The following is a 22942-nucleotide window of genomic DNA, read 5'->3' on the forward strand; positions in this document are numbered from 1 at the left end:
GGATCCTATTCTAGGTCTAAGGGAAAACCACTTAGAGTGTTTTAGGATGGAGGAGCCCAGTTACATTTTTAAAAGACCTTGCTTGCTTGCAGTATGGAGATTGTGGTTGGAGGGGGACAAGTGGGGAATAAGTAGAAAATGTTGCATTGGTCTTACTTGAAAAAGTAAGATGGTGCTTCTAATTATAGTGATGGTGATAGAAATGTGGAGAAACTGGTGCTTTTTAATATAAATTGGAGATAGAATTAGCAATATTACTAATGGATTAGATGTGGGCTGAGGAAGTTGGGAGAGAAAAAAGACATGAAACTGGATGTGTGAAGTTTGATATTTCTGTGAGACATACAAGGAGAGATGGACATGAGGCCATTAAATATGTTAGTCTAGAGCAGTTGTTCTTCAACTTCAGTGTGCATCACAATCAGCTGGAGAACTCATTAACACACAGACTGCTGGGCCCTACCTTCAGAGTTTCTGATTCAGAAGGGCTGGGTGGGGTCTCAGAATTTGCAGTTCTAACAAGTTTCCAGGTGATGCTGATGCTGCTGGTCCAGGATTCCCACTTTAAGAACCACTGGTCAAGACAGAGGATAATTCTTGGAGTCTAGTAGGCATCAGCATAAAGATAACATTTAAATCTGTGGAACTAGATGAGATTGCTTAATGAAGCTGAGCCAAGAAACAAGAGAAAGGGAAAGAGGTTCCAGATTAAGCCAAGAAAGGGTAGAGAAGAAAGACCCAGTAGAGGTAGGATCAGAGGAATAGAAAGAAAACCAAGAGGGTAGAGTTTCAGAAGCCAGGCGAGTTGAGGGTTTCAGGTCCAGATTGATTGATGATCATGATAAATACTGTTGAGAAATAGAATAAGAAGAGAGCAGTGAAGTGTCCATCAGTTTGTCATATTAGAAACATGATTAGGAGCAAGTACTTTACAGACATTATTTCCCCAAATCCTTCAAAAATCCTATTATATTAGTTCAGCTGGCCCTCTGTATCCGTGGGTTCCTCATTCACAGATTCAACCAAGCACAGATCAAAAATATTTAATACAACTACAGCAATAAAAATAATACAAAAAAAGAGTAACAACTCTTTACATAGCATTAACAGTGTATTAGGTATTATAGTAACCTAGAGATGATTTAAGGTATACAGGAAGATGTGCAAAGGTTTTATGGAAACATTACACCATAATATATCGGGGACTTGAGCATCTGCCTATTTTGGCATCACTGTGAGTCCTGGAAACAATTCCCAGCAGATACCAAGAGATAACTGTACTGTTGTTTCCATTTTATAATGAAGGAAACTGAGGCTCAGAGAGAGATTATACAGGTCGCTAGGGCAACAAAGGGCCTGAAACCCAGATTTTTTTTTTCTCCTAACATCCTAGGGAATGTGAAGATTGGTGCATCCTCTACTTGCTGTGAAAATGCACAAGGCTAGCCCACCTTTGGCAAAACCTTGAAGCCGGTATCCTGGTCATTGCTCTCCAAGGCACCCAGTACCTGTGGCTGCTCCCAGATTCTTGGCAATAATGGCCTCTTCCCTCCTTGTTCACCTTCCTTCCCGGGGAGCTCTTTGTGCCTCCCAATATTTTCATTCGCTTCCCAGCCTCAAAACTAACCTGGACTTCATTCCTTCTTAATAGCATACACTCATCTGTGATCAAGTGATAATGGATGAAAGTGGTTGCTAATCGGTAGTGTGCAGTAAAGGTTCACACTTTTTTCTCCCATAGAGGTGGGGAGAGATGAACATGGTTGTCTCTCACGAGCTGCTGTGAGCTAGTTCCAGCACACCACTGGAATGATTTAAAATGCTGATTTTCAGGTAGCATATTACCATTCTAAACATGGCCTTCCAGAGAGAATATCTCACTCTCTCTTATAGGGACTTCAGGCCATCTGCTCAGCTAGTGGAAGGAGATATTAGCAACAGGGAGGCCTGTGTACACTTGTTAGCCATACCTCGCAGTCACCTGCTTCCTCAATGTCCAATCTAGCCCAGGAGCAGAAGGTATGACAGTTTAAAAGCTAGCATTCATTACTTTCTCTGGTTTCTAGGGTTCATGAGTGTTCTTTTATGAGGATTACAGGCTTGTCCTTCATTGGTGTCAGCAGGTGTTTATGATGGCTGGAGCAGAAATGAGAATTGGGGTCTGGAATAAGCCTTGCTGTCTCTTGCCAGGATGCAAAAGCTTGCAGTGGAGATCAGACATAAGTCTTGCTCATGCCCATATGCTACTTTTCTGGAATCTGAGGAGGAGGACACATCATCACACAGGCAGGAATGTCTGCTGAGGGCTCAGTCCTGAGGCATGAGGGATTTCTAATTACCTCTTGTAACTTCCACTGGCTCTTACTCTTGTAGTCCTAAAAGCAAAGGCCACAGACTTGGTCTCCTGTGAGTTACGTGATGTACTATTTTAGTGAATAGTGTTGTAGTAATCGTACCTCATACCACTTAGTGGGGAGGGGATTGAGTTGGTGGGAGTGGGGACAAATGGGAGGAAGCAGAGAAGAGGAGGAGAGCAGCAAGAGGTGAAACTTGGCCCTGCTGATGTGCAAGGGGCAGAACATGGCTGTGAGAGCAACTGAAACTTTGCAGAAGGTGTTTCTTTGCAATCTGATTTTATGGCTGTGTGCTTTGCAAGTAGATATAGTTCATTTGGGAACAAACTCTTTGAGGCTCAAGGTCATTTTTTTTTGGTTGAAAAAAAAAGAAGTCTGAAAAAGAGTTATACTTCAGAATGGATGTGATGGCTCATGCCTGTAATCCAGAACTTTGGGAGGCTGAGGTGGGAAGTCTGCTTGAGGCCAGGAGTTTGAGATCAGCCTGGACAAAATAGCAAGACCTTGTCTACAAAAACATAAAAACAAAAGATAAAGAATTACACTTCACTGCTTTTAGGGAGCTGATCACATAGTCAGGTCTTCATCCTTATGGGCAGCTGGAAGGATCATGGCACTAGCCAAAGAAGGAAAGGACCTAACCCTGGGCTATGGTTGATTTTATACCAGTTACCCAATGCAGTATTTCTTTTTCTGGGCAAGTTCTCATTTATAGGACGGTTGTACTGTGTATAAATTGCTCAGACATAGATGTCCATGGGCTGCCAGAGGTACTCATAGGATGATACTTGAAAGTCACACACTTTCATCCGATGTTCTCAGGTGCAAATTTGCCCACACATGCATGCAGGCATGCAAATGTGTTAACATAACACTAATATTTATAATAATACTTTGCAATTCTGTACTGCCTTTCATCTGTACATCTCAGGGTACTTTGCAAGCATTCATTAATTCTCCCAACATTCCTCTGAGGAAGGTAAATATTATTATCCTCCTCTTTACAGATGAAGCAATTGAGTCAGATAAGTGATTTGCCTGAGGCTAGTTAGGGAGTGTGGGTGGAAGACTGAGATTAAGAGCTCAGAGTTCCTAGAGATGTCCATTAGGGAAGAAACCCAGCAGTGAAAACACTGAGGGTGCTGTGGCATGCAACACACTGGGGTGTTGCTAGGGGTCGCTTTTTCCTGTTAAATCTATCACTATGGTAATAATAACTACTACTTATTAGACATTTACTATGTTAGGGGTGCTTTACATATATCATTTCCTATGCTCATATTAAAACTAGAATTATCCCATGGGACAGATAAGGAACTGAAATTTGCAGAGATGAAGTATCTGGTCCAAGATCACTTAGTTAATAAGTGCCTGGGCTGGAATTCAAACCCAGATCTGTTTGCTTCCCAAGGCCGTGTTCTTGTCCCCAGCACATACCTCATACTCCTTTGAAAATTGCAGGGAGGCACCTTTCTACCCTTCCTAGTCTCTTCCTTTAGTCTTTGAGTCCTTATTTGTTCTAGCTGTCTACCGTCAATTTCTTTGTCTTTGACAAAGTTTAGAGACTGATATTTACAGCATATCTGATCTGAACAGTTGAGTTTTAAGCACAGGAAAGAGGAATCACTAAGGAAAGAGGCATAAATCATAAGTCAAGAGAGAAAACTTGAATTATTACTACTTTTTGCTTTACTTTGTGTTATTTTTGGTGAAATAAAACCACTTAGCATCCTTTATACAGAAAAGGAAATACCACAAAATCAGAATATGGATTTTTCAAGTAAAAAGTCAAAGGACTTAGATAAACTTGTAAGGTGAACTTAGTTTTCCTCTAATCTTCGGACTCCTCAGAGTTCTGCTGCTTTCAGGAGCTGAACTGAGCCCTAAGATTTTGATAACTCAGCTTTCAGTCAAAATGGTGTATCTCATGGGCTGGGGTAGCCATGCAATTTATGGAGTTGACAAAGGATTTCTAGAAAGATCTGGGAGCCTGTAGCATAATTGCTGAAGTAGGAATGAGCTTGGGAAATGGTGCACCTCAGAGACATACCTAATGGTGACAGCATAGTCAGTGTGCAGGAGGTGGCCTGGCTCACCCTCTGCAGCAGCTCCTGGAGGGAGGATTCATAAGAACCAGCCTCAGGCCACCATTGCCTGGTTGAGAGTGTAGGGAGAAAGGTACAGGAAGGGGAACCTAAGATTCAGCCAACTAAACCAAAGCAGATAGGATCCGCACCTTTTGGAATTAGATTCTGAGAAGTTGGCTGCGTAGTTTGATTCATTTTGTAAGAAAGATAAGAAAAATCAAGTTTTAATCATGACTCATTTGAAACTGTATTTTTCTTGGAGAAGTGAGAACTAGCTTATAAAAATCAGTGATTATACAGGAATTTGAACCCAGATGACCTGTCTGTTTTGTTCAAATTCTTTTATAATTAGTTTGGTTGTAATCCCAGTGCCCCTTCCCAGCCGTCTCCTCTCCTCACACAATCTACACACAGTTTCTACCATGCTATTGTTGTACGTTTAAAAGCAAGACTTTAAAAAAAAAATGATTGATTACACATAGGTTGTACTTTCAGCGCTAAAATCCAGGGAGCCCCAGGCAAACTGGGATGAGTTGGTCACCCTAGTTCACGAGGATGTTAAACTGAAAAACCCAAGGTTTTAAGGCATCCAATTGTTTGAAACCCTCCAAACTGTTAACAGACACATCCCAAAATATCAACACAAGCCTACCTTCCACCCTGCCCCGTGGAAGAAATTAGCACTACACAAATTACAGGTAGCCATAACCATTGGAAAACCTTTAGCAAAAGTCCAACATTAAATTTTTGTCTATCTTCAAAGTCACAGAATAAAGATTCTGCTGGAGTTTTGGTTTTTAGCATGAAAGAGAAAAACAGGGCCGGGCATGGTGGTTCATGCCTGTAATCCCAACACTTTGGGAGGCCGAGGCGGGCAGATCACCTGAGGTCAGGAGTTCAAGACCAGCCTGGCCAACATGGTGAAACCCCGTCTCTACTAAAAATATAAAAATTAGCTGGGCGTGGTGTCATGTAGTCCCAGCTACTCAGGAGGTTCAGGCATGAGAATCGCTTGAACCTGGGAAGCAGAGGTTGCAGTGAGCCAAGATCACGCCACTGCATTCCAGCCTGGGCAACAGAGCGAGACTCCATCTCAAAAAAAAAAAAAAAGAAAGAGAAAAACAGAAAGACAAAAATCCCACAGTGTTCATTCTGTATAGACGTATAAACATTTTGAAAAGTGTTAAGTGGAGGCAGTCCTGGTAATAGGACTGTAATAGTAATTGGCGAGGCAGAAGGGCCTACACCTGCTTTGAATGAATGCAGGGATCTGCAGAAAGCCAAGAGTCCAGTGTGAAGTGGCTGGGTTGGGTGACGTGCTCCCATACTCCTGCTTAACCACATAATCATTCAAGAGCAGAAACCTCTCCTCATAATCCTCTCCTATAGGACAGCAGGGAGTGTTAGCATATTTGGACTGCTTCACATTCCTTCTTGCCTACTTTTGAGAACATACTACATTTTAAAACTTGTTGGTTTCTTTCATGTTTTATTTGACCCTATGTAATTGCATTCCTGAAGGAATAACAGGCCCCCCTAGTGATTTACACCCTGTATTAAATGTCAGTTTTGAAGAGACACAGTTAACAGTTTGGTTTAACCTCCTGCCTTCCCTCTCTCTATTAGCTTAGACCTGAATTTGAGCTCCAGCCCTGAGAACTCTGAGGGAGGGATGAAAAGATAAAAAATGAGCTGAAGCAGCAGCAGTGTTGAAGGCAGCCTCTCAGCTCTTGCTCTTCTTACACCTTTTCCCTGAACATAAAGACACCCCCTTTTTTTCTTTAGGCGATCTGTACCTACTGTTTACTTCTGTCCCAACACAGTGGCGAGGACAGTGAATCAGAACCACATTCTGAACTAACTGGGGTTCTACTTCATATTGCCACTCATTGCTCTGGCCCCAGGGACACCAGCAATGGCCATAAACCGTGGTTCTACCTCAGCCATGCAATACCCAATGAGTAGTGGGTTTGATGAAACTGGGCAGAGGGAGGGGGGAAATATTTTAGTAATTTGCCTTATTTTATTTTATTTACATATTTAATCGCTATAATGTTATTGTCTATTAAATTTTCATTTGCCCTGGTAGATTCACTGAAAATATATTTAACAATTGCTTAATTACCTGTTGTAATGGCATATTCCCTGTGTGTGTGTGCACTTGGGCATGTGTGTGTATGTGTTTAAAACCCTGTGTTATAACCTGACAGGCAACATAAGCAATCATTACTACTTTCAGGAGTTCATATAAAAACATGAAACAAAAGAGATTTTGTGTTATAAACAGTTGTCTACACAGAACACGCACTAAAGTCATCCTCTGCTCTGTTCACCCTTCCAGTTTTTCTCCAATGGTCACAGTCTACAAGGCTTGATTAGAAATGGCTGCAACTTTATGCCAGGAAGAATAAATTCGGAAGTAAGGGCAATTGTGCTCAATTCTCTGCCAATACAAAGAAGTGGTCTAGTGTCATCATGTCAGCACCTGACACCTTAATCCTCAACTCCCACTCAGGGGCCACTTATAAGCCATTAGCCAAGCCATTTACCCTGGACCTCTGTGTCTAAAGGGAGAAAAATGAACCCTGACTTATGAGATGAGAACGTTTGGCTCTTTATGCATGTATTTATTTTGATCTTATTTCCGAAATTATTTTAGGTGGTTTGTAAAATGGATAAAATATAAAAATGAAGGAATCAGGGCAAAGAGAAAATGAGGATAGGAGAAACAAGGGAATCTCAGACAAATGAGTACCCATGAAAGATGTTGGCCAACTACTGAAATAAAACACAATCATCATCGCTACCACTAATGCAACTAATAGCCACTGCTAAAATGGTATAGCTAACACAAGTGCTAGTACCATTACTATTGGAAACCATCGAGAATGACAATTATGGCTTGTGTTCCATTCCAAGTGATTCATATTTTCCAGTTGTCAGGTCCTGCAGAGATAGACCCTATCTCCCAGAAACAATAAAATTAAAAACTTGAAGTTCATCTTCCGTTCGCAAGTATCTATTTCCAACAGACAGCTGTTACACTTGGTTATCACGTGTAACTTTCTTAGTGGGTTACTGTCATTAATACTATTGTTATTTTCATTATTATTCTTATTGTCACAACTCTGATGACTATGGTGTAACACATAAAAATAAAGTCTGCGGCCAAATATATTATAGCTATGTTTTGTAATATTACAGAAAGAGCCTAGGACAATGATTTTGGTCTTCTTTTATTTAAGTCATATCAGGAGAGAAAAAGACCATGATAATCTTCCTCGTTATCAGGCACACTTGCAAAAATTCTCTCCAGAACAAGACACGTTTTTTATGAAATTTAAATTTTCACCAGGGAAAAATCCACTCATAACCATATTAGTTATGAATGTGTACTCTAAGAAAGTTATCACTTGGAAACTTAAGAGAATCTATATCCAGTGCCAATAATTCCCAGACCCGTTTTTAAAACCTTCTGACCCCAAAATCTACATTCTAATTAGCATCAGGCATAACTAAGTGCCAGATATCAATATGTGTGTAACTACCCCCATGCCTGAGATTGTGCACTGTGGAGGTGTTGAGATCTGGGCTCAAATCCTGTCCCTTCTACCCTGTTTGTGGGGCAGATTACTCAACTTCTTGTAGCCTCAGTTGTCTTGTAGTAAAAATGGGGCTGAAGTAATAACTACAACTCATAAAGTTGTTGTAGGGATTAAATGAGATAATGTATGCTAAGAGGTTAATATAGTACGTGTGTGTGTCTGTGGGTATGTGTGTGTAGAGAGAGCACTGAAAAAGTGTCAGTTACGTCTATGCATGCTATTTTCCTATCTAAAATTTAAAATTTAAGATAGGAAAAATTCAACGTTCAGGAATTTCTTATTTATTTATCTATTTAATAAAAACATATATTGCTTATATGGTAGGTACTGCTTTAAATATTTTTAAAGTTTACTTATTTAATCTTAATAAAATTTAAAATTTGTTTGTATTTTTTAGAGAAGCCTTTGTACCTCATTTGATGACTTATTTTGTGATATTGTAGAGCTGCTCATCAATGTCAGTATTTCAGTCTCTTGGCCTTTGGAAGTTGAGGCATATATAAAACCACGTGTTAAGTGCCCTGGGCCAGTTTGATATGTGACATGTAGAGTGAACCTATTGCTTTGTAAGGTGAATACTCATTATTTCCATTCTAAAATTCCAGATTGTCATATAATGGACTTTCTTAAAATTGTCTTTCTAGGGCAGGCTTAGCAGTTTGTGAAACTGATCAAAGTAATATTCTAAAATCTCTGCATCTGTTGTTTTAATTTGCATCTGATTGTGGTTGAGCATCACTTGGTGTGTTTATTTGGCAGAAAGGTTCCTCTTCCATGAATTATCTGCTCCCATCCTTTGCTCATTTTTTTATTGAATAGCTTGTCCTTTCTAATATTATTTATTTAATTTAATATTTAATTAGTGTTATTATTTTAATATATTTTACAGGTTTATTATATTTATATATTTAAACACTTCAGTAATAATCATTTAATATTTTAATATTATTATTGCTTGTGACAATTATTTAACTGTTGATACTAATCCTTAATATATATCATATATAAGAATATATCTTATTGTATATAAAATATATTTTATAAAAATAATTATGTTCATTTTAGAAAATGCAGAAAAACAAAAGAAGAAAATATTTTTTCATATAATTTCCACAGCTAGGAATATCTTGATGACTATCCTTTTTAGTCCTTTTTCATACAAATATATATGTATTTTTTAACATGTTTTATAATCTGACTTTTCTTATTATCTATATATCTTGCACATGTTTCCACATTACTACTTATCTACAATATAATTTTAGTTTCTGGATAGAATTCCATTATATTGCTGTGCCATAATTTATTTAATAATCTATATTTAGACAATTTTGGCAATTTTTTAAAACTACTTGATGAAATTATATTAATTATTTATTTAATTTTAAAAAATTGTTTTTTACAGACAGGGTCTTTCTGTGTCATCCAGGCTGGATTGCAGTTGCATGATCATAGCTCACTGCAACTTCAAACTCCTGGGCTCAAGCAATCCTCCTGCCTCAGCCTCCTGAGTAGCTGGGACTACAGGTCTATAACACCATGTCCAGCTAATTGTTTTTTTTCATATTTTTTTTAGAGATATAGCCTCACTATGTTGTCCAGGCTTAATTACTTATCTAATATTTGTCTCTTCTGTTAGACTTACGACTTTTATACCTTTCTGACTGCAGCTCAGGATAAAAGTACATAGTAATTTGTGACCCAGCACTCACCTGTGTATCGGACGTATGCATGTAACACACATATAAGTGGAAAAAAAGTCATGAAATGAAACTCACTTTCTGGTAATTTCTGTTCATTTCAATATCATTAAAATTTTTTCCTGGTCACAATCTACTAAAGTTATTTTGTGATCCACAGATGAGCTTTTACGCTCAGTGTGAAAATCAGTGCCTAAGTCACTTCTTCCAGGGGAACAAAGGCTGCGCTTGGCACACAGAAGACATTAATGCATTTGTATTGAAGGAACAGCCTGTCTTGAAATCTTTCTGTTCATCCGTGACGACTGGTTAAGTGGTATAATGTATGGTTACCTCTAAGGTAGAAATAGACTTCAGAGTCTACTTGACTTCAGAAATACTGTAAGGGTTTAAATACTGGCTCCGCCATGTACTAGCTGGTGACCATATGTAACTTACTTGACCTCTCTGTGCCTCATTTTCCTCAACTATAAAATGAGGATAACAGTAGTGCCTAACTCATGAGATTGTTATGAAGATTAAATAAGTAAATTTAAAAAATATTTCAAACAGCACCTGCCATGTGATAAACAATATATTTTTATTAAATAAGTAGATAAATAAATAAGAAGAAATTTCTAGAAGTTGAATGATTAGATCAAAACATATGTAAAAACTTAAGGCTTTTGAAATGTGTAGGTAAATACCACACATCCCTCTCTCCTCTGCTTCCTGCAATATTTGAACCAGCTTTTATTCCCACCAGCAGTACAGACTTGTGGAAGTGATATCCTGTGGTGGTATTCCCTGTTTATCACTTAGCTGAGGATGTTTGGGCTAGTTAAGAGTTAGAGTGCTAGTGACTCAAGTAGTGCAAGAAGAGAGGCCTCAGCCAGTTGCTCATGAAAAGCGGCATTGAGGGGATGCCTATGGACACCGGGCAGAACTCTCTGGCGCATCAGGGTAGGTGAAACCTCAGGCGTACTCTGCAGAGGGAGTGGGAGGATCTAGCAGATGCCTGGGCAGTAAGACTCACAGGCAAACACTGCTCTCCAGGGCACGTCTTTCTTACTGCCATAGTCGCTACTCTGCCACTTCTTGTTCTAAAATCCTGTCTCAAATCTGCAAGTAAATATCTAAATCCTATTTAGTCTGTGTAGATAGGTGGCTTTGTGAAAAGCAGGCGTCCTCCTGAACTACACACACTCGCAGACACATACACACAGCCTGTCGTTTTCTGTTTTGGTATTTGGAGAAATACGTATCCAATTCAAGTTCCAACTTGTCTACAAAGTCTCCCCTGACAACTTCAGCCCAGGTGGATCTCTCTTTCCTCTGAGCTCTCACAGCAATTTTAGGCAGTACCACAGTATTTAGTACTTAATTATACACTGTCTGGTTCTGGAATTGTCTCAGGGTGTTAGCCATTTCCCCCAACTAAAGGATAAGTTCTTTGAAATCAACTGCCATGTCTGTCTTTTTTTTTTTTGAGACAGAGTCTTGCTCTGTTGCCCAGGCTGGAGTGCAGTGGCACAATCTCAGCTCACTGCAAGCTCCGCCTCCCGGGTTCACACCATTCTCCTGCCTCAGCCTCCTGAGTAGCTGGGACTACAGGCGCCCGCCGCCAAGCCCCGCTAATTTTTGTATTTTTTAGTAGAGACAGAGTTTCGCCGTGTTAGCCAGGATGGTCTCGATCTCCTGACCTCGTGATCCGCCCGTCTCGGCCTCCCAAAGTGCTGGGATTACAGGCTTGAGCCACCGCGCCCGGCCTGCCATGTCTTATATTTCTTTTGGATCCCTCGTTGACTTGGCATGTAGTAGATCTTTAGTAAACAGTCACAGATCAGTTGATTGATCCAAGTGTACATTGCGTGAGATTTGCATTGAAATAAAATTACATCAAGAAAGATGTTTGCCATACTTTACAACTTTCATAAAATAAACTCAAAATGGAGCAAATATTAAAATATTTTAAAATCAAACAATAATACTACTAGAATAAAATATGTGTAAATTTGTTTATAACAGTAGAATTAATGAAATGAGCCCAGCCTTTCTAAACAGGATGCAAGCCTGGAAGCCATTAGAAAGAAATGATGGATAAATTTGGTAACAAAAATTTTAAAACTTTTCTACGGCGACTTTATTAATTTATGAGGATCTTGTACAAATCAAGATGACGAACAACCCTTTGTCTCCCCAACCCAAATTGTAAGAGGGTGGAAAATGGCTCAATTTTCTTTCCAGCCTTGTCCTTCACTCAACAAAGGATCTTTCACCTCAACTGAGGATCTTGATCCTGCTCCTTCTTCAAATTCTATCTCCTTAGCTACGTCTTTCTCGTTTCTTTCCTTATCAGTTTTCCTTTATGCTCTGAATCTTGAATATTCAAAAAGTGAGGAACTTTGTGATAGTGTTTTAAGAAAAGAAGAGCTTTCTTTGAACTTAGTGCAGTTGGCAGAAGTGTTAGCAAGTGACTTTCAGTGGGCATCCCAGTCACATATGCCTTGGATATGTCAGAGTGTCCAACACTGCATGGTTGTCAATGGTTAATGTCACTGGCTAAATGTTGTGTGGCTAACTTTTCCTAAGTAGCGTGCTTTACCCAAAAGTCAGTGTATTAGATGCTCCACTGAGAAAGGCTATTATTATAACACCACAGCATGTAATTTTGGAAAACTTGGAATATCAGAAATCATATGCAGCTTCATTTTAGGGTGAAAACTACAGCATATGCAGGAAAGAGAAAATCCTGTGTCAATTTTTAAATGTTTGCTTTCTAGTTTTAATTTTATTTAGAATAACAGAATCAAAACAGGAATGTGTTTTCTTTTCTTATCGCCAAGAGAAAACTCAAGTCTTCGTAATGTTACCAAGCAATTGAAAAAGAGCTACTGTTCATAGAGAAGATGTTCAAGACAGAGGTGAATAGATGAGCTCTGTTGGATGATGTTTTTAAGGATATTGTTAAGAAAGTTGGTGTATAAATAAGGAAGTCACTGAAATTGATCTAGGTTAATTTTAGTTTCTTTGAGAACCCATTAAAAAGTGTCATTGTTTATCAAGTGGAAAGAAAAGTTGATAGTGTGAGAAAAGCTTATCTTTTATAGAGTATAAACTATTACAAGGAATAAGGAGGAATTAAAACTATCGGGTTAGAATACCTGAGGGTGTTCCCTTAGAAATGCCAAAGTCCTGACATTCTGATTATTTCAAAGAGCAATGAAAAGATATGAATGTACAAAAGTGGATGCCTTTGTTTTCCTTTGGAGATCCTTCAATATATCCTGGAAAATGTAGTTTTCTCAAGCCATTTTTATTCAGCAAATTTGGAAAATAATTTTTTTTTTTTTTTTTTTTTTTAAGACAGAGTCTCGCTCTACTGCCCAAGCTGGAGTGCAGTGGTGCAATCTTAGCTCACCGCAACCTCCACCTCCGGGATTCAAGTGATTCTCCTGCCTCAGCCTTCTGAGTAACTGGGATTACAGGCATGCACCACCACACCCTGGTAGTTTTGTATTTTTTTTAGCAGAGACATGGTTTCTCCATATTGGTTAGGCTGGTCTTGAACTCCCAACCTTGGGTGATCCCCCCACTTCGGCCTCCCAAAGTGCTGGGATTACAGGCATGAACCACCACACCCAGCCAGAAAATAATTTTTTAAAATCATAAATATCACCGACTTTCAGCAAGGCTGCGGCTACCATGTTCTCTTGTACAGGCATCGCTGGGCTATTGGCCTGGACCTTGCAGCCACAATGGATTCAAGTTTGAAATACGGCAGCTTCGAAAGATGTTACTATGTGACTAAAGTCCATCAAAAACATCCAGAAAATTACCAAGTCTATGCAAATAGTAGCAGCAGCAAAATACGCCTGAGCTGAGAGAGAGCTGAACCCAGCTTGAATATATGGATTGGGATGTTTGCCTCTGTATGAAAAAGCTGATCTCAAGGTGCCTGAAGACAAGAAGAAATACCTCCTTATTGGTGTGTCTTCAGATCGAGGACTGTGTGGTGCTATTCATTCCTCCATTGCTAAACAGGTGAAAAGCAAGGTTGCTACACTAACAGCAGTTGGGAAAGAAGTTATGCTTGTTGGAATTAGTGACAAAATCAGGGGCGTACTTTATAGGACGCATTCTGACCAGTTTCTAGTGGCATTCAAAGAAGTGAGAAGAAAGCTCCCTACTTTTGGAGATGTGTCAGTCATTGCCCTTGAATTACTAAATTCTGGATATGAATTTGATGACGGCTCCATAAACTTTAATCAATTCAGGTCTGTCATCTCATATAAGACTGAAGAAAAGTCCATCTTTTCCCTTAATACCATTGCAAGTGCCGAGAGCATGAGTACCTACGATGATATTGATGCTGATGTACTGCAAAATTACCAGGAATACAATCTGGCCAACAGCATCTACTACTCTCTGAAGGAGTCCACCACTAGTGAGCAGAGTGCCAGGATGACAGCCATGGACAACACCAGCAAGAATGCTTCTGAGATTATTGACGAATTGACATTGACATTCAACTGTACCCGCCAAGCTGTCATCACAAAAGAGCTGACTGAAATTGTCTTTGGTGCTGTAGCTCTGGATTAATGAAAATCAAGTTCCGTCCTCAGACAAGGGGTAAAAAAGGAAAATTCAGCCAGTTGATTTTGTTTATAGCTTACTGCTATCTTTGTCAGAAGAAACTGTTCCTCCATTGTTTTAATTACTGAAGACAGCGAGATATTTGTAAATTATTTTACAATAAACAACTTAAAATTTTAAAAAATCATAAATATCACTTATCCTCTTGCACTTGTATGCAAGATGAAAGGTAGTATTTATATGGTACATTTTGTCTACAGATGTGGAGACTTTAAAAATAATAAAATGCCAATTTGCTGAAAAAACAGACACAAGCATGATGTGTCATGTGATGAGTCTCAGGTGAAACCTGGCAGTGACTCTACTAAATCCAAGGCCATTTTTCAAATGCCAAAGTGAGTTTCTGGGCCACGGATTAGCCAGTCCCCTTAATGATTATTTTCATAGGATTTCATTCATTTTGGTTAATGTAAACACTCCATTATTTTTACTATTTGGAAGGTAGATGTATTAATAAAAATTGAAATCTGATCCATTATCTCTATTTAAAAGTATTTAAAAATACTTCAATGCGGCATTGTGTCAATTGGGAGGTAAATGGAATTCATGAAGCCCAAAGGGAAACAGGCTTCTGTTCCTGTGAAGGTTCACTAGCCTACAAGGCATGGAACAGAGGGGCAGATGAGACCCACCCATAGCACACAAGCCACGAAGCAAGGCTGTGAGTTTTTTCAGGGGAAGTTCATTCTTACTTCAAATCAGAGCATGGTGGAACAGAACAGACTCCTGCTGTTTAAGGATTTATACTCTGGCAAATGAGATTCATATCTTGAAGATAGTTAAATCTTTAAAAGGAACGGATACATTAAAAATGGAATACAAACAATGGAAAGTGCATTAGTGAAAGAGTAAAGTCAATGGTGTTATTTATTTACACAATTTTTACTGAGAGGAATCAAATAACTTTTTTTTTGATTGATCCAGGAGGGTGTCATAGTTGGAGAGAGATTTTGGAACCTAGCAGAAGAGTAAGAAAGGAGTGGTTTGTTTAAGATTCATTGCTATTAAACACTTTGTGATCTGACCTTTTAAATTGTAAATAGGAGACTATTCTTTTAAAAATACAAGCAGGTATTGCTTGAATCTATATCATGTTAAAGATAGTTTTCACGTTAGTTTAAAAATTTGCTCATGAGCAGATTTGTCTTGGTGTTTGTAGTCACAATTTAAGCAGTTGTTTGTGTTGTGTGTGGAAGGACTCTACGTTCTAGCACAAAAGAGGATAAACATGTTCTAGGATAAACATGTTCCATTTAGATCAGTAATCTGACTCTCACCATCCAACCTTTCTTTGGTCATTGAAGAGGCTACAATGTTGTCACACTAAGGCTCAGGGACTGAGTAGGTGACAAAACTCAGAATTGGGCCTTCGGTGTGACCTGGCCCAACAGCTGCTTAAATAATAAATGGAGTTCAAGGGTTTCCATTGCCCTACCCAAGAAGCCCAGGTCAAACCTGAAACGTCTGCTATATGATCTACATACCAAGATATATGGTTACAACACAATACTCATTGACAGCTTTATCACTTATTTTAGGGTGGGTTCCCTAACTAGGGATTTGGAGACTCTCGAGGAAGTCAGCAAATTCCTTGAAATTATAAGCAAAATTTGGTGAATAGATGAGCATGTGTGTTTTCCTTGGGCACAATTCATCAGAGTCTCAAAGGAATTGTAATCTCAACAAAAATGAGAATTACATCTCTAGAATGGAAAAATTCTCTACAGTTTTCCTAATGGGCAACAGTGTATAATTTCTGGCCACTTCTTTTTTGGGAGAATTAAGTTGAACAATTTGAAACATGCTGTAGTATAAATGTGTCCCTCAAAAGTTCATGTGTTAGAAACTTGGTCCCCAGTATAGCAGTGTTGAGAGGTGGGACCTTTGGGAGATGATTATGTCATGAGGGCTCTGCCCTTGTGAATGGGCTGTTAATTAGATTAATGGATTATTGAAGGAATGGGTTAGTTATCATGAGAGTGGGTCTGTTATAAAAGCCAGTTTGGCCATCTCTTATGAGCCCTCTCACCATGTAATGCTCTGTGTTGCCTCAGGACTCTGCAGAGATTTCCCACCAGCAAGAAAGTAGTCACCAGAAGCAGCCCCTAGGCCTTGGACTTTCCAGTATCCAGAACTATAAGAAATAAATGTCTTTTCTTTATAAATTACCTAGTTACAAATATTCAGTTATAGCAACAGAGAAAGGAGTAATATAAAATTTCATTGCATTTTCCTTTGTGTATAATTTTCATTGCATGCAAATACAAAACAGTATTTTTTTACCCAGAGTTAATCTTCTCATGTCAAAAAAATATGTGTGTGAATTAGTTCACTGATTGCAAATGAAATGCTATTTTAAAATTCTGTTAAAATGAAAATGCCATGCCATACTGGAATATTCTATTTAAATTCTATTTTAACCAAAATATCTCAAAGTTTTTCTCAGATGGTAACAAAACCACAGCCCCCTCCCAACCCATCTTTAGGAAATACAAAGTAATCAAACATTTTACAACTGAGAGGTATATTACAATTCTAGTTAACCATTTAAAATGTTTTTCTTTAAAAGAGATAAATAACAAGTCAATGGAAAAGATAAAATGGAATTATGAAAATGCTCAAATAAACCCAGAAAAAGCAGAAAGGAGAAAATAGAAACTAAAGCCAGGCATGGTGGCTCATGCCTGTAATCCCACTAAATAGGAGGCTGAGACAGGAGGATTTCTTGAGGCCAGGAGTTCAAGGCTGCAGTGAGCCACTGCACTCCAGCCTGGTCATGACAGAGCAAGATCCTAACTCAGGGAAAAAAAAAAAAAAAAAAAAAAAAAAAGTGCAAGGAATAGAAAACAACTAGCAAGATGGTAGAGTTTAATCCAATGATACCAATAATCACTTTAAATGTAAATGATCTAAACACACCAGTTAAAAGACAGAGTTTGTTAGACTGGATAAAATAGCAAGATCCAATTACATGTTGTGCACAATGAACCCACTTTAAATGTAAAGGTTTAGATCAAAAAGTAAAAAGATGGGAAAAGATATAAAATGAAACACAAACTAAATGAAAGCTGGAGTAAATACACTAATTTTAGATGAAGTAGACTTCAGAATAACAAAAATTATCAGGGATAAAGAGAAACTTTACATAACGAAAAAGGAGTCAATTTTCCCAGAACATACAGCAATCCCAAATGTGTATATATTTAAAAATAGAGCTTCAAAACACATGAGTAAAGAACTGACAGAAGTAAATAAACAGACAAATACTATGATTATAATGGCAGACTTCAACACTCCTCTCACAGTAATTGATAAAACAAGTTGGCAGAAAATAACTAAAAATATAGATGGACTGGACATAGTGGTTCATGCCTATAGTTCCAGCTACTCAGGAGGCTGAGGTGGGAGGATTACTTGAGCCCAGAAGTTCATGGCTTCAGTGAGCTAAGTTGGCACCAGTGCACTCCAGCCTGGGTGAGAGAGTGAGACCCCCCTCTCTAAAAAAAAGTTTTCAATTTTAAAATTAAATTAAAAATAATGACCTAAACAGCATTATCCAGTAACTTGACCTAATTGGCATTTACAGACCACTTCACCAGTGGCAGTAGAACACATATTCTTCTCAAAAACACATGAAACATTCACTAACATGAACCATATTTTGAGCTATAAAATAAACCTTAACAAAATTAAAAGAAGAGAACTCACATTGTATTTTTTAGTCCCTTTTCCCACTGCTGATAAAGACATATCCTTTTTCTGAGGAAAAAAGGTTTAATGGACTTACAGTTCCACATGGCTGGGAGGCCTCACAATCATGACAGAAGGCAAGGAGGAGCAGGTCACATCTTACATGGATGACGGCAGGCAAAGAGAGAGCTTGTGCAGGGAAATGCCCTTTTTTAAAACCATCAGATCTTGTGAGACTCATTCACTGTCACAAGAACAGCACAGGAAAAAACCGCCTCCATAATTCAATCACTTCCCACTGGGTTCCTCGCATGACACATGGGAATTGTGGCAGTTACAATTCAAGATGACATTTGGGTGGAGACACAGCCAAACCATATCATTCCCTCCCTGACCCCTCCCAAATCTCAAGTCTTCACATTTCTTTCTTTTTTTTTTTTTTTTTTTTGAGACAAGTCTTCACATTTCAAAACCAACTTTGCCCTCCAACAGTCCCCCAAAGTCTTAACTCATTTCAACATTAATTCAAAAGTCCACAGTCCAATGTCTCATCTCAAGTCCCTTCTGCCTGTGAGCCTGTAAAATCAAAAGCAAGTTAATTACTTCCTAGATAAATGGGGGTACAGGCAGTGGGTAAATACAGCTGTTCCAAATGAGAGAAATTGGCCAAAACAAAGGGGCTATAGGCCCCATGTAAGTCTGAAATCCAGCAGGGCAGTCAAATTGTAAAGCTCCAAAATGATCTCCTTTGACTCTGTGTCTCCCATCCAGATTGTGCTAATGCAAGTGGTGGGTTGCCATGGTCTTTGGCAGCTCTGTCCCTGTGGTTTTGTAGGGAGCAGCCTCCTTCTCAGCTGCTTTCATGGGCTGGTGTTGAATGTCTGCAGCTTTTCCAGGCACATGGTGCAAGCTGTTGGTGGATCTACCATTCTGTGGTCTGGAGAATGGTGGCCCTCTTCTTACAGCTCCACTAAGCGGTGCCCCAGTAGGGATTCTGTGTGGGGGCTCCAATCCCACATTTCCCTTCCACACTGCCCTAGCAGAGGTTCTCCATAAGGGACCCTCCCCTGCAGCAAACTTCTGCCTGGGCATCCAGGCATTTCCATACATCCTCTGAAATCTAGGCAGAGTTTTCCAAACCCCAGTTCTTGACTTGTGTGCACTTGCAGACTCAACACCACATGGAAGCTGCCAAGGCTTGGAGTTTGCACCTTCTGAAGCCATAGCTTGAGCTCTCTGTTAGTCCATTTCAGCCATGGCTGGAGCAGCTGAGACACAGGACACCAAGTCTGTAGACTGTACACAGCAGAGGGACCCAGGGCCTGGCCCAGGAAACCATTTTTTCCTCCTAAACCTCTAGACCTGTGATGGGAGGGGCTATCCCAAAGGTCTCCGATATGCCCTGGAGACATTTTCCCCATTGCCTTGGTGATTAACATTTGGCTCCTCATTGCTTATGCAAATTTCTGCAGCCAGCTTGAGTTTCTCCTCAGAATATGGGATTTTCTTTTCTATAGCATTGTCAGGCTGCCAATTTTCTAAACTTTTATGCCCTGTTTTTCTTTTAAAACTGAAGGCCTTTAACAGCACCCAAGTCACCTCTTGAGTGCCTTTTTGCTTAGAAATTTCTTCTGCAAATACCCTAAATCATCTTTCTCAAGTTGAAAGTTCCACAAATCTATAGGGCAGGGGCAAAATGCCATCAGTCTCTTTGCTAAAACATAAAAAAGAGTCACTTTTGCTTCAGTTCCCAACAAGTTCCTTATCTCTATCTGAGACCACCTCAGCCTGGACCTTATTGTTCATATCACTATCAGCATTTTTGTCAAAGCCATTCAACAAGTCTCTAGGAAGTTCCAGACTTTCCCACATTTTTCTGTTTTCTTCTGAGCCCTCTAAACTGTTCCAAACTCTTCCCGTTACACAGTTTCAAAATCGCTTCCACATTTTCTGGTATCCTTTCAGCAACACCCAACTCCTGGTATCAATTTACTGTATTAGTCCATTTTCATGCTGCTGATAAAGACATACCTGGGACTGGGAAAAAAGAGGTTTAATGGACTTACAGTTCCACATGGCTGGGGAGGACTCACAATCATGGCAGAAGGCAATGAGGAGCAAGTCACATCTTACATGGATGGTGGCAGACAAAGAGAGAGCTTGGACAGGGAAACTCCTATTTTTAGAACCATCAGATCTTGTGAGACTTATTCACTATCACCAGAACAGTATAGGAAGGACCCACCCCCATAATTCAATCACCTCCCACCAGCTTCTTCCCATGACACCTGGGAACTGTGGGAGTTACAATTTAAGATGAGATTTGGGTGAAGACACAGCCAAAGCACATCACACACAGAATATGTTTTTAGATCATAATGGAATCAAATGGAAACATAATAGAAAGATAACTGGAAAATCACCAAATGTTTGGAAATTAAACAGCATTCTCCTCAATAATCCATGTGTCAGAGAGGAAGTCTCAAGGGAAATTTCAGCACATCAGTATGAAGCTGGCACTTGATGTGGCATGAAGAAGTTGGCATGGCCTAGCACTGAAATGGAAGCAGGAGCCAGGCCTTCAGGCCCCTCATGAGATGTAGAATGAGGTTCAGGGAAGGGTGGAGTTGTGGGTGTGGGTTGGGGCGCTGGGATGGGGAAGTAGTGCATGGAGGACATTTAGGGTGCTTGTGGTATTGTTTCCAGCACAACTGCCCTTCTTTTCTTCCTCTAAATGTTCTGCTTTAATGAACACAGTAAATCACTTCCTTGGGCCAGGTAGATTAACAAAGGTTATGGCATAGTTTGCAGTGGAGCACTCAATTCTGAACTCTTTGCTTTTGATCCCTTCCGTCCAAACCTTAAAGCACCCCACACTGCTTTCCCCATAATATTGAAATTGTAAAAATTATAACTATGGTTTGCTGACTATGAGGCAGACACTTTGCTAAGCATTTTACAAATATGACTTTATTCAGTCCTCACACGCACAAAAAATGCTGTCAGGGAGATATTCTTATCCCCGTTTCACAGAAGTGTAAACTGAGGTACAGAGAGATTAAGCAGGCACAAAGCAGGTGGGTAGCAATGTCAGGATTTGACTCCTATTTTGTTTGATTCTGAAGATTCTCAATACCCATGATATGCTGCTTCCCACTGTGGGTATTGAGGATGTGGCTGTTAACTTTGTGCTTCTGGGTATCTAAAAACACAAAGGTCTAAAAGGATCTGACTGAGGAGCGTTTGCTTTCCTTGGGCAGAAATCTAGATTGTCAGGTGTGCCCAAGGAGGGTTAATGAAAAGTTGGTGCAGCAATCATATTTAAGTAGAACCATTGAAACACACATTTATAACATCTTCACTACTGTAGGTCTAGGTTTAATCATCCATAGCCCTGCTATCTTCAGTGAGCCTGCTCGTGTGACTGTTCCTCAGTGGGCCTCTGGGACAAAACACAAGCAGCATGGAGGAGAGACTCACTTTAGGCGTGTAGTCTTCAAACGTGGCTTTCTGTAATCACCTGTGAAATACTGAGGCCAAAAGCAAAATGAAGCATTTGAAAATGTGTAGTCATTCTTCTCACCAAGCAGTAGAAATATTGAAAGAGGAAAAAAGGATGCTAACCTGCTAACTTGGAGAGAAAAAATATTTGAGTAGGCAGACAAAGAAAAACATAAGACAGGTTGCTGATGGCATAAAAAATAAAGCATATGTACATTGCAACATGGTGTTTAAGCTCTCCAGCTCTGGATTCAGACTACCTGGGATCAAAAACTGGTTCTACTGCTTACTAGCTGTGTGACTTTGGGTTTGTTACTTTCATCTCTCTCTGCCTCAATTTCCTCATCTGAGAAATGGGGATGATAACAGTGTCTATTATTATGCAGGGCTATTGTGAGGAATACATATACATATATTACATATAATACATATATATGTAGGAATAAATGTTGAAAAAATTTTAGTTATGATTGTTTGTCCAACACTATTATAGAATTAAAACATGTTTGGGGTAGGTAGTTCAAGGCCCAAAGAAATGAGGCACAAAAATGTTTACCCTCCTTTAAGATCCTGATCAAGTGTACTTTCCCAAACTTTCAAGAAAAAAATCCTTTCCCCTTTCTAAACTTTGGGTAAATTACTGGTTTAACATTCATTACATTTTGAGTAGAGCATAGTTATTTGTATAGAAACATGTTGGAAACTCTTTGAGGGCAAGATAGGATCTCCTTCATCTTTCTCCATTCACAGTCCCTTACCTCATCCTGGCCTGGAAAAACAAATAGCACTTAGAATAGTGTCTGGAACTTAGCTGGCACTGAATACGGTAAATGTTTGTTAAATTGAACTGAACCGAATTGAAATGCAAAGACTGGGCCCGCCTAGGAGAAAAAAGACTGAAAGAGCAAGAAGAAAACTGAGATTTTGCTACCATTTGTCATGCAGAAACAGGACTATCTTGCTTATATGTATTTGAATGCAAGGCACTCAACACTGTGGAGTTGTTGTGGCTGAAAGGTAACAAAAGCTTATTTGAGCCTGTTGAGGTGAGGTGGGTGCAAATAATCCTTTAGGAAATATAAACTGGCCAGCCTTGTAACTTGTAGGAATCCTGGCCCCCAATTTTAGTAGGAGAGTCAAGCTCAGAGATCTCTGAGAAGCTTTTTATAAAACACAGCTTGTGCAGCTTTACTTGTGCAAATTAGTGAGAGCTAAAGGCAAGTGTTCAACAGACTTTACTGTGATTCCCCAGTTCATGAAATTCATAGGGATCAAATTTGACAAGAGTGTGTCTGACTTTGTTCTGTGGAAGCCTGAGCAAAGTCATAGAAACCAGATGCAATTAGTGGTCCAGCCATAATCCAGAGAGT

The 22942-nt window shown here is 39.4% G+C and overlaps 2 protein-coding genes across 5 annotated transcripts in view; both read left to right on the plus strand.

Moving 5' to 3' along the window:
• Positions 1-22942, plus strand: part of BMP4 (bone morphogenetic protein 4) — a 255091-nt gene that overhangs the window by 196963 nt on the left and 35186 nt on the right. The gene's annotated exons all lie outside the window — the stretch shown is intronic.
• On the plus strand, positions 13815-14327 carry ATP5C1 (ATP synthase, H+ transporting, mitochondrial F1 complex, gamma polypeptide 1). Its single transcript, NM_001169088.1, has one exon. The coding sequence runs from the start codon at positions 13815-13817 to the stop codon at positions 14325-14327; it is 513 nt and encodes a 170-aa protein (NP_001162559.1).

This window comes from Papio anubis, chromosome 7 (genome assembly GCF_008728515.1).
Source record: "Papio anubis isolate 15944 chromosome 7, Panubis1.0, whole genome shotgun sequence".
Taxonomy (NCBI): domain Eukaryota; kingdom Metazoa; phylum Chordata; class Mammalia; order Primates; family Cercopithecidae; genus Papio; species Papio anubis.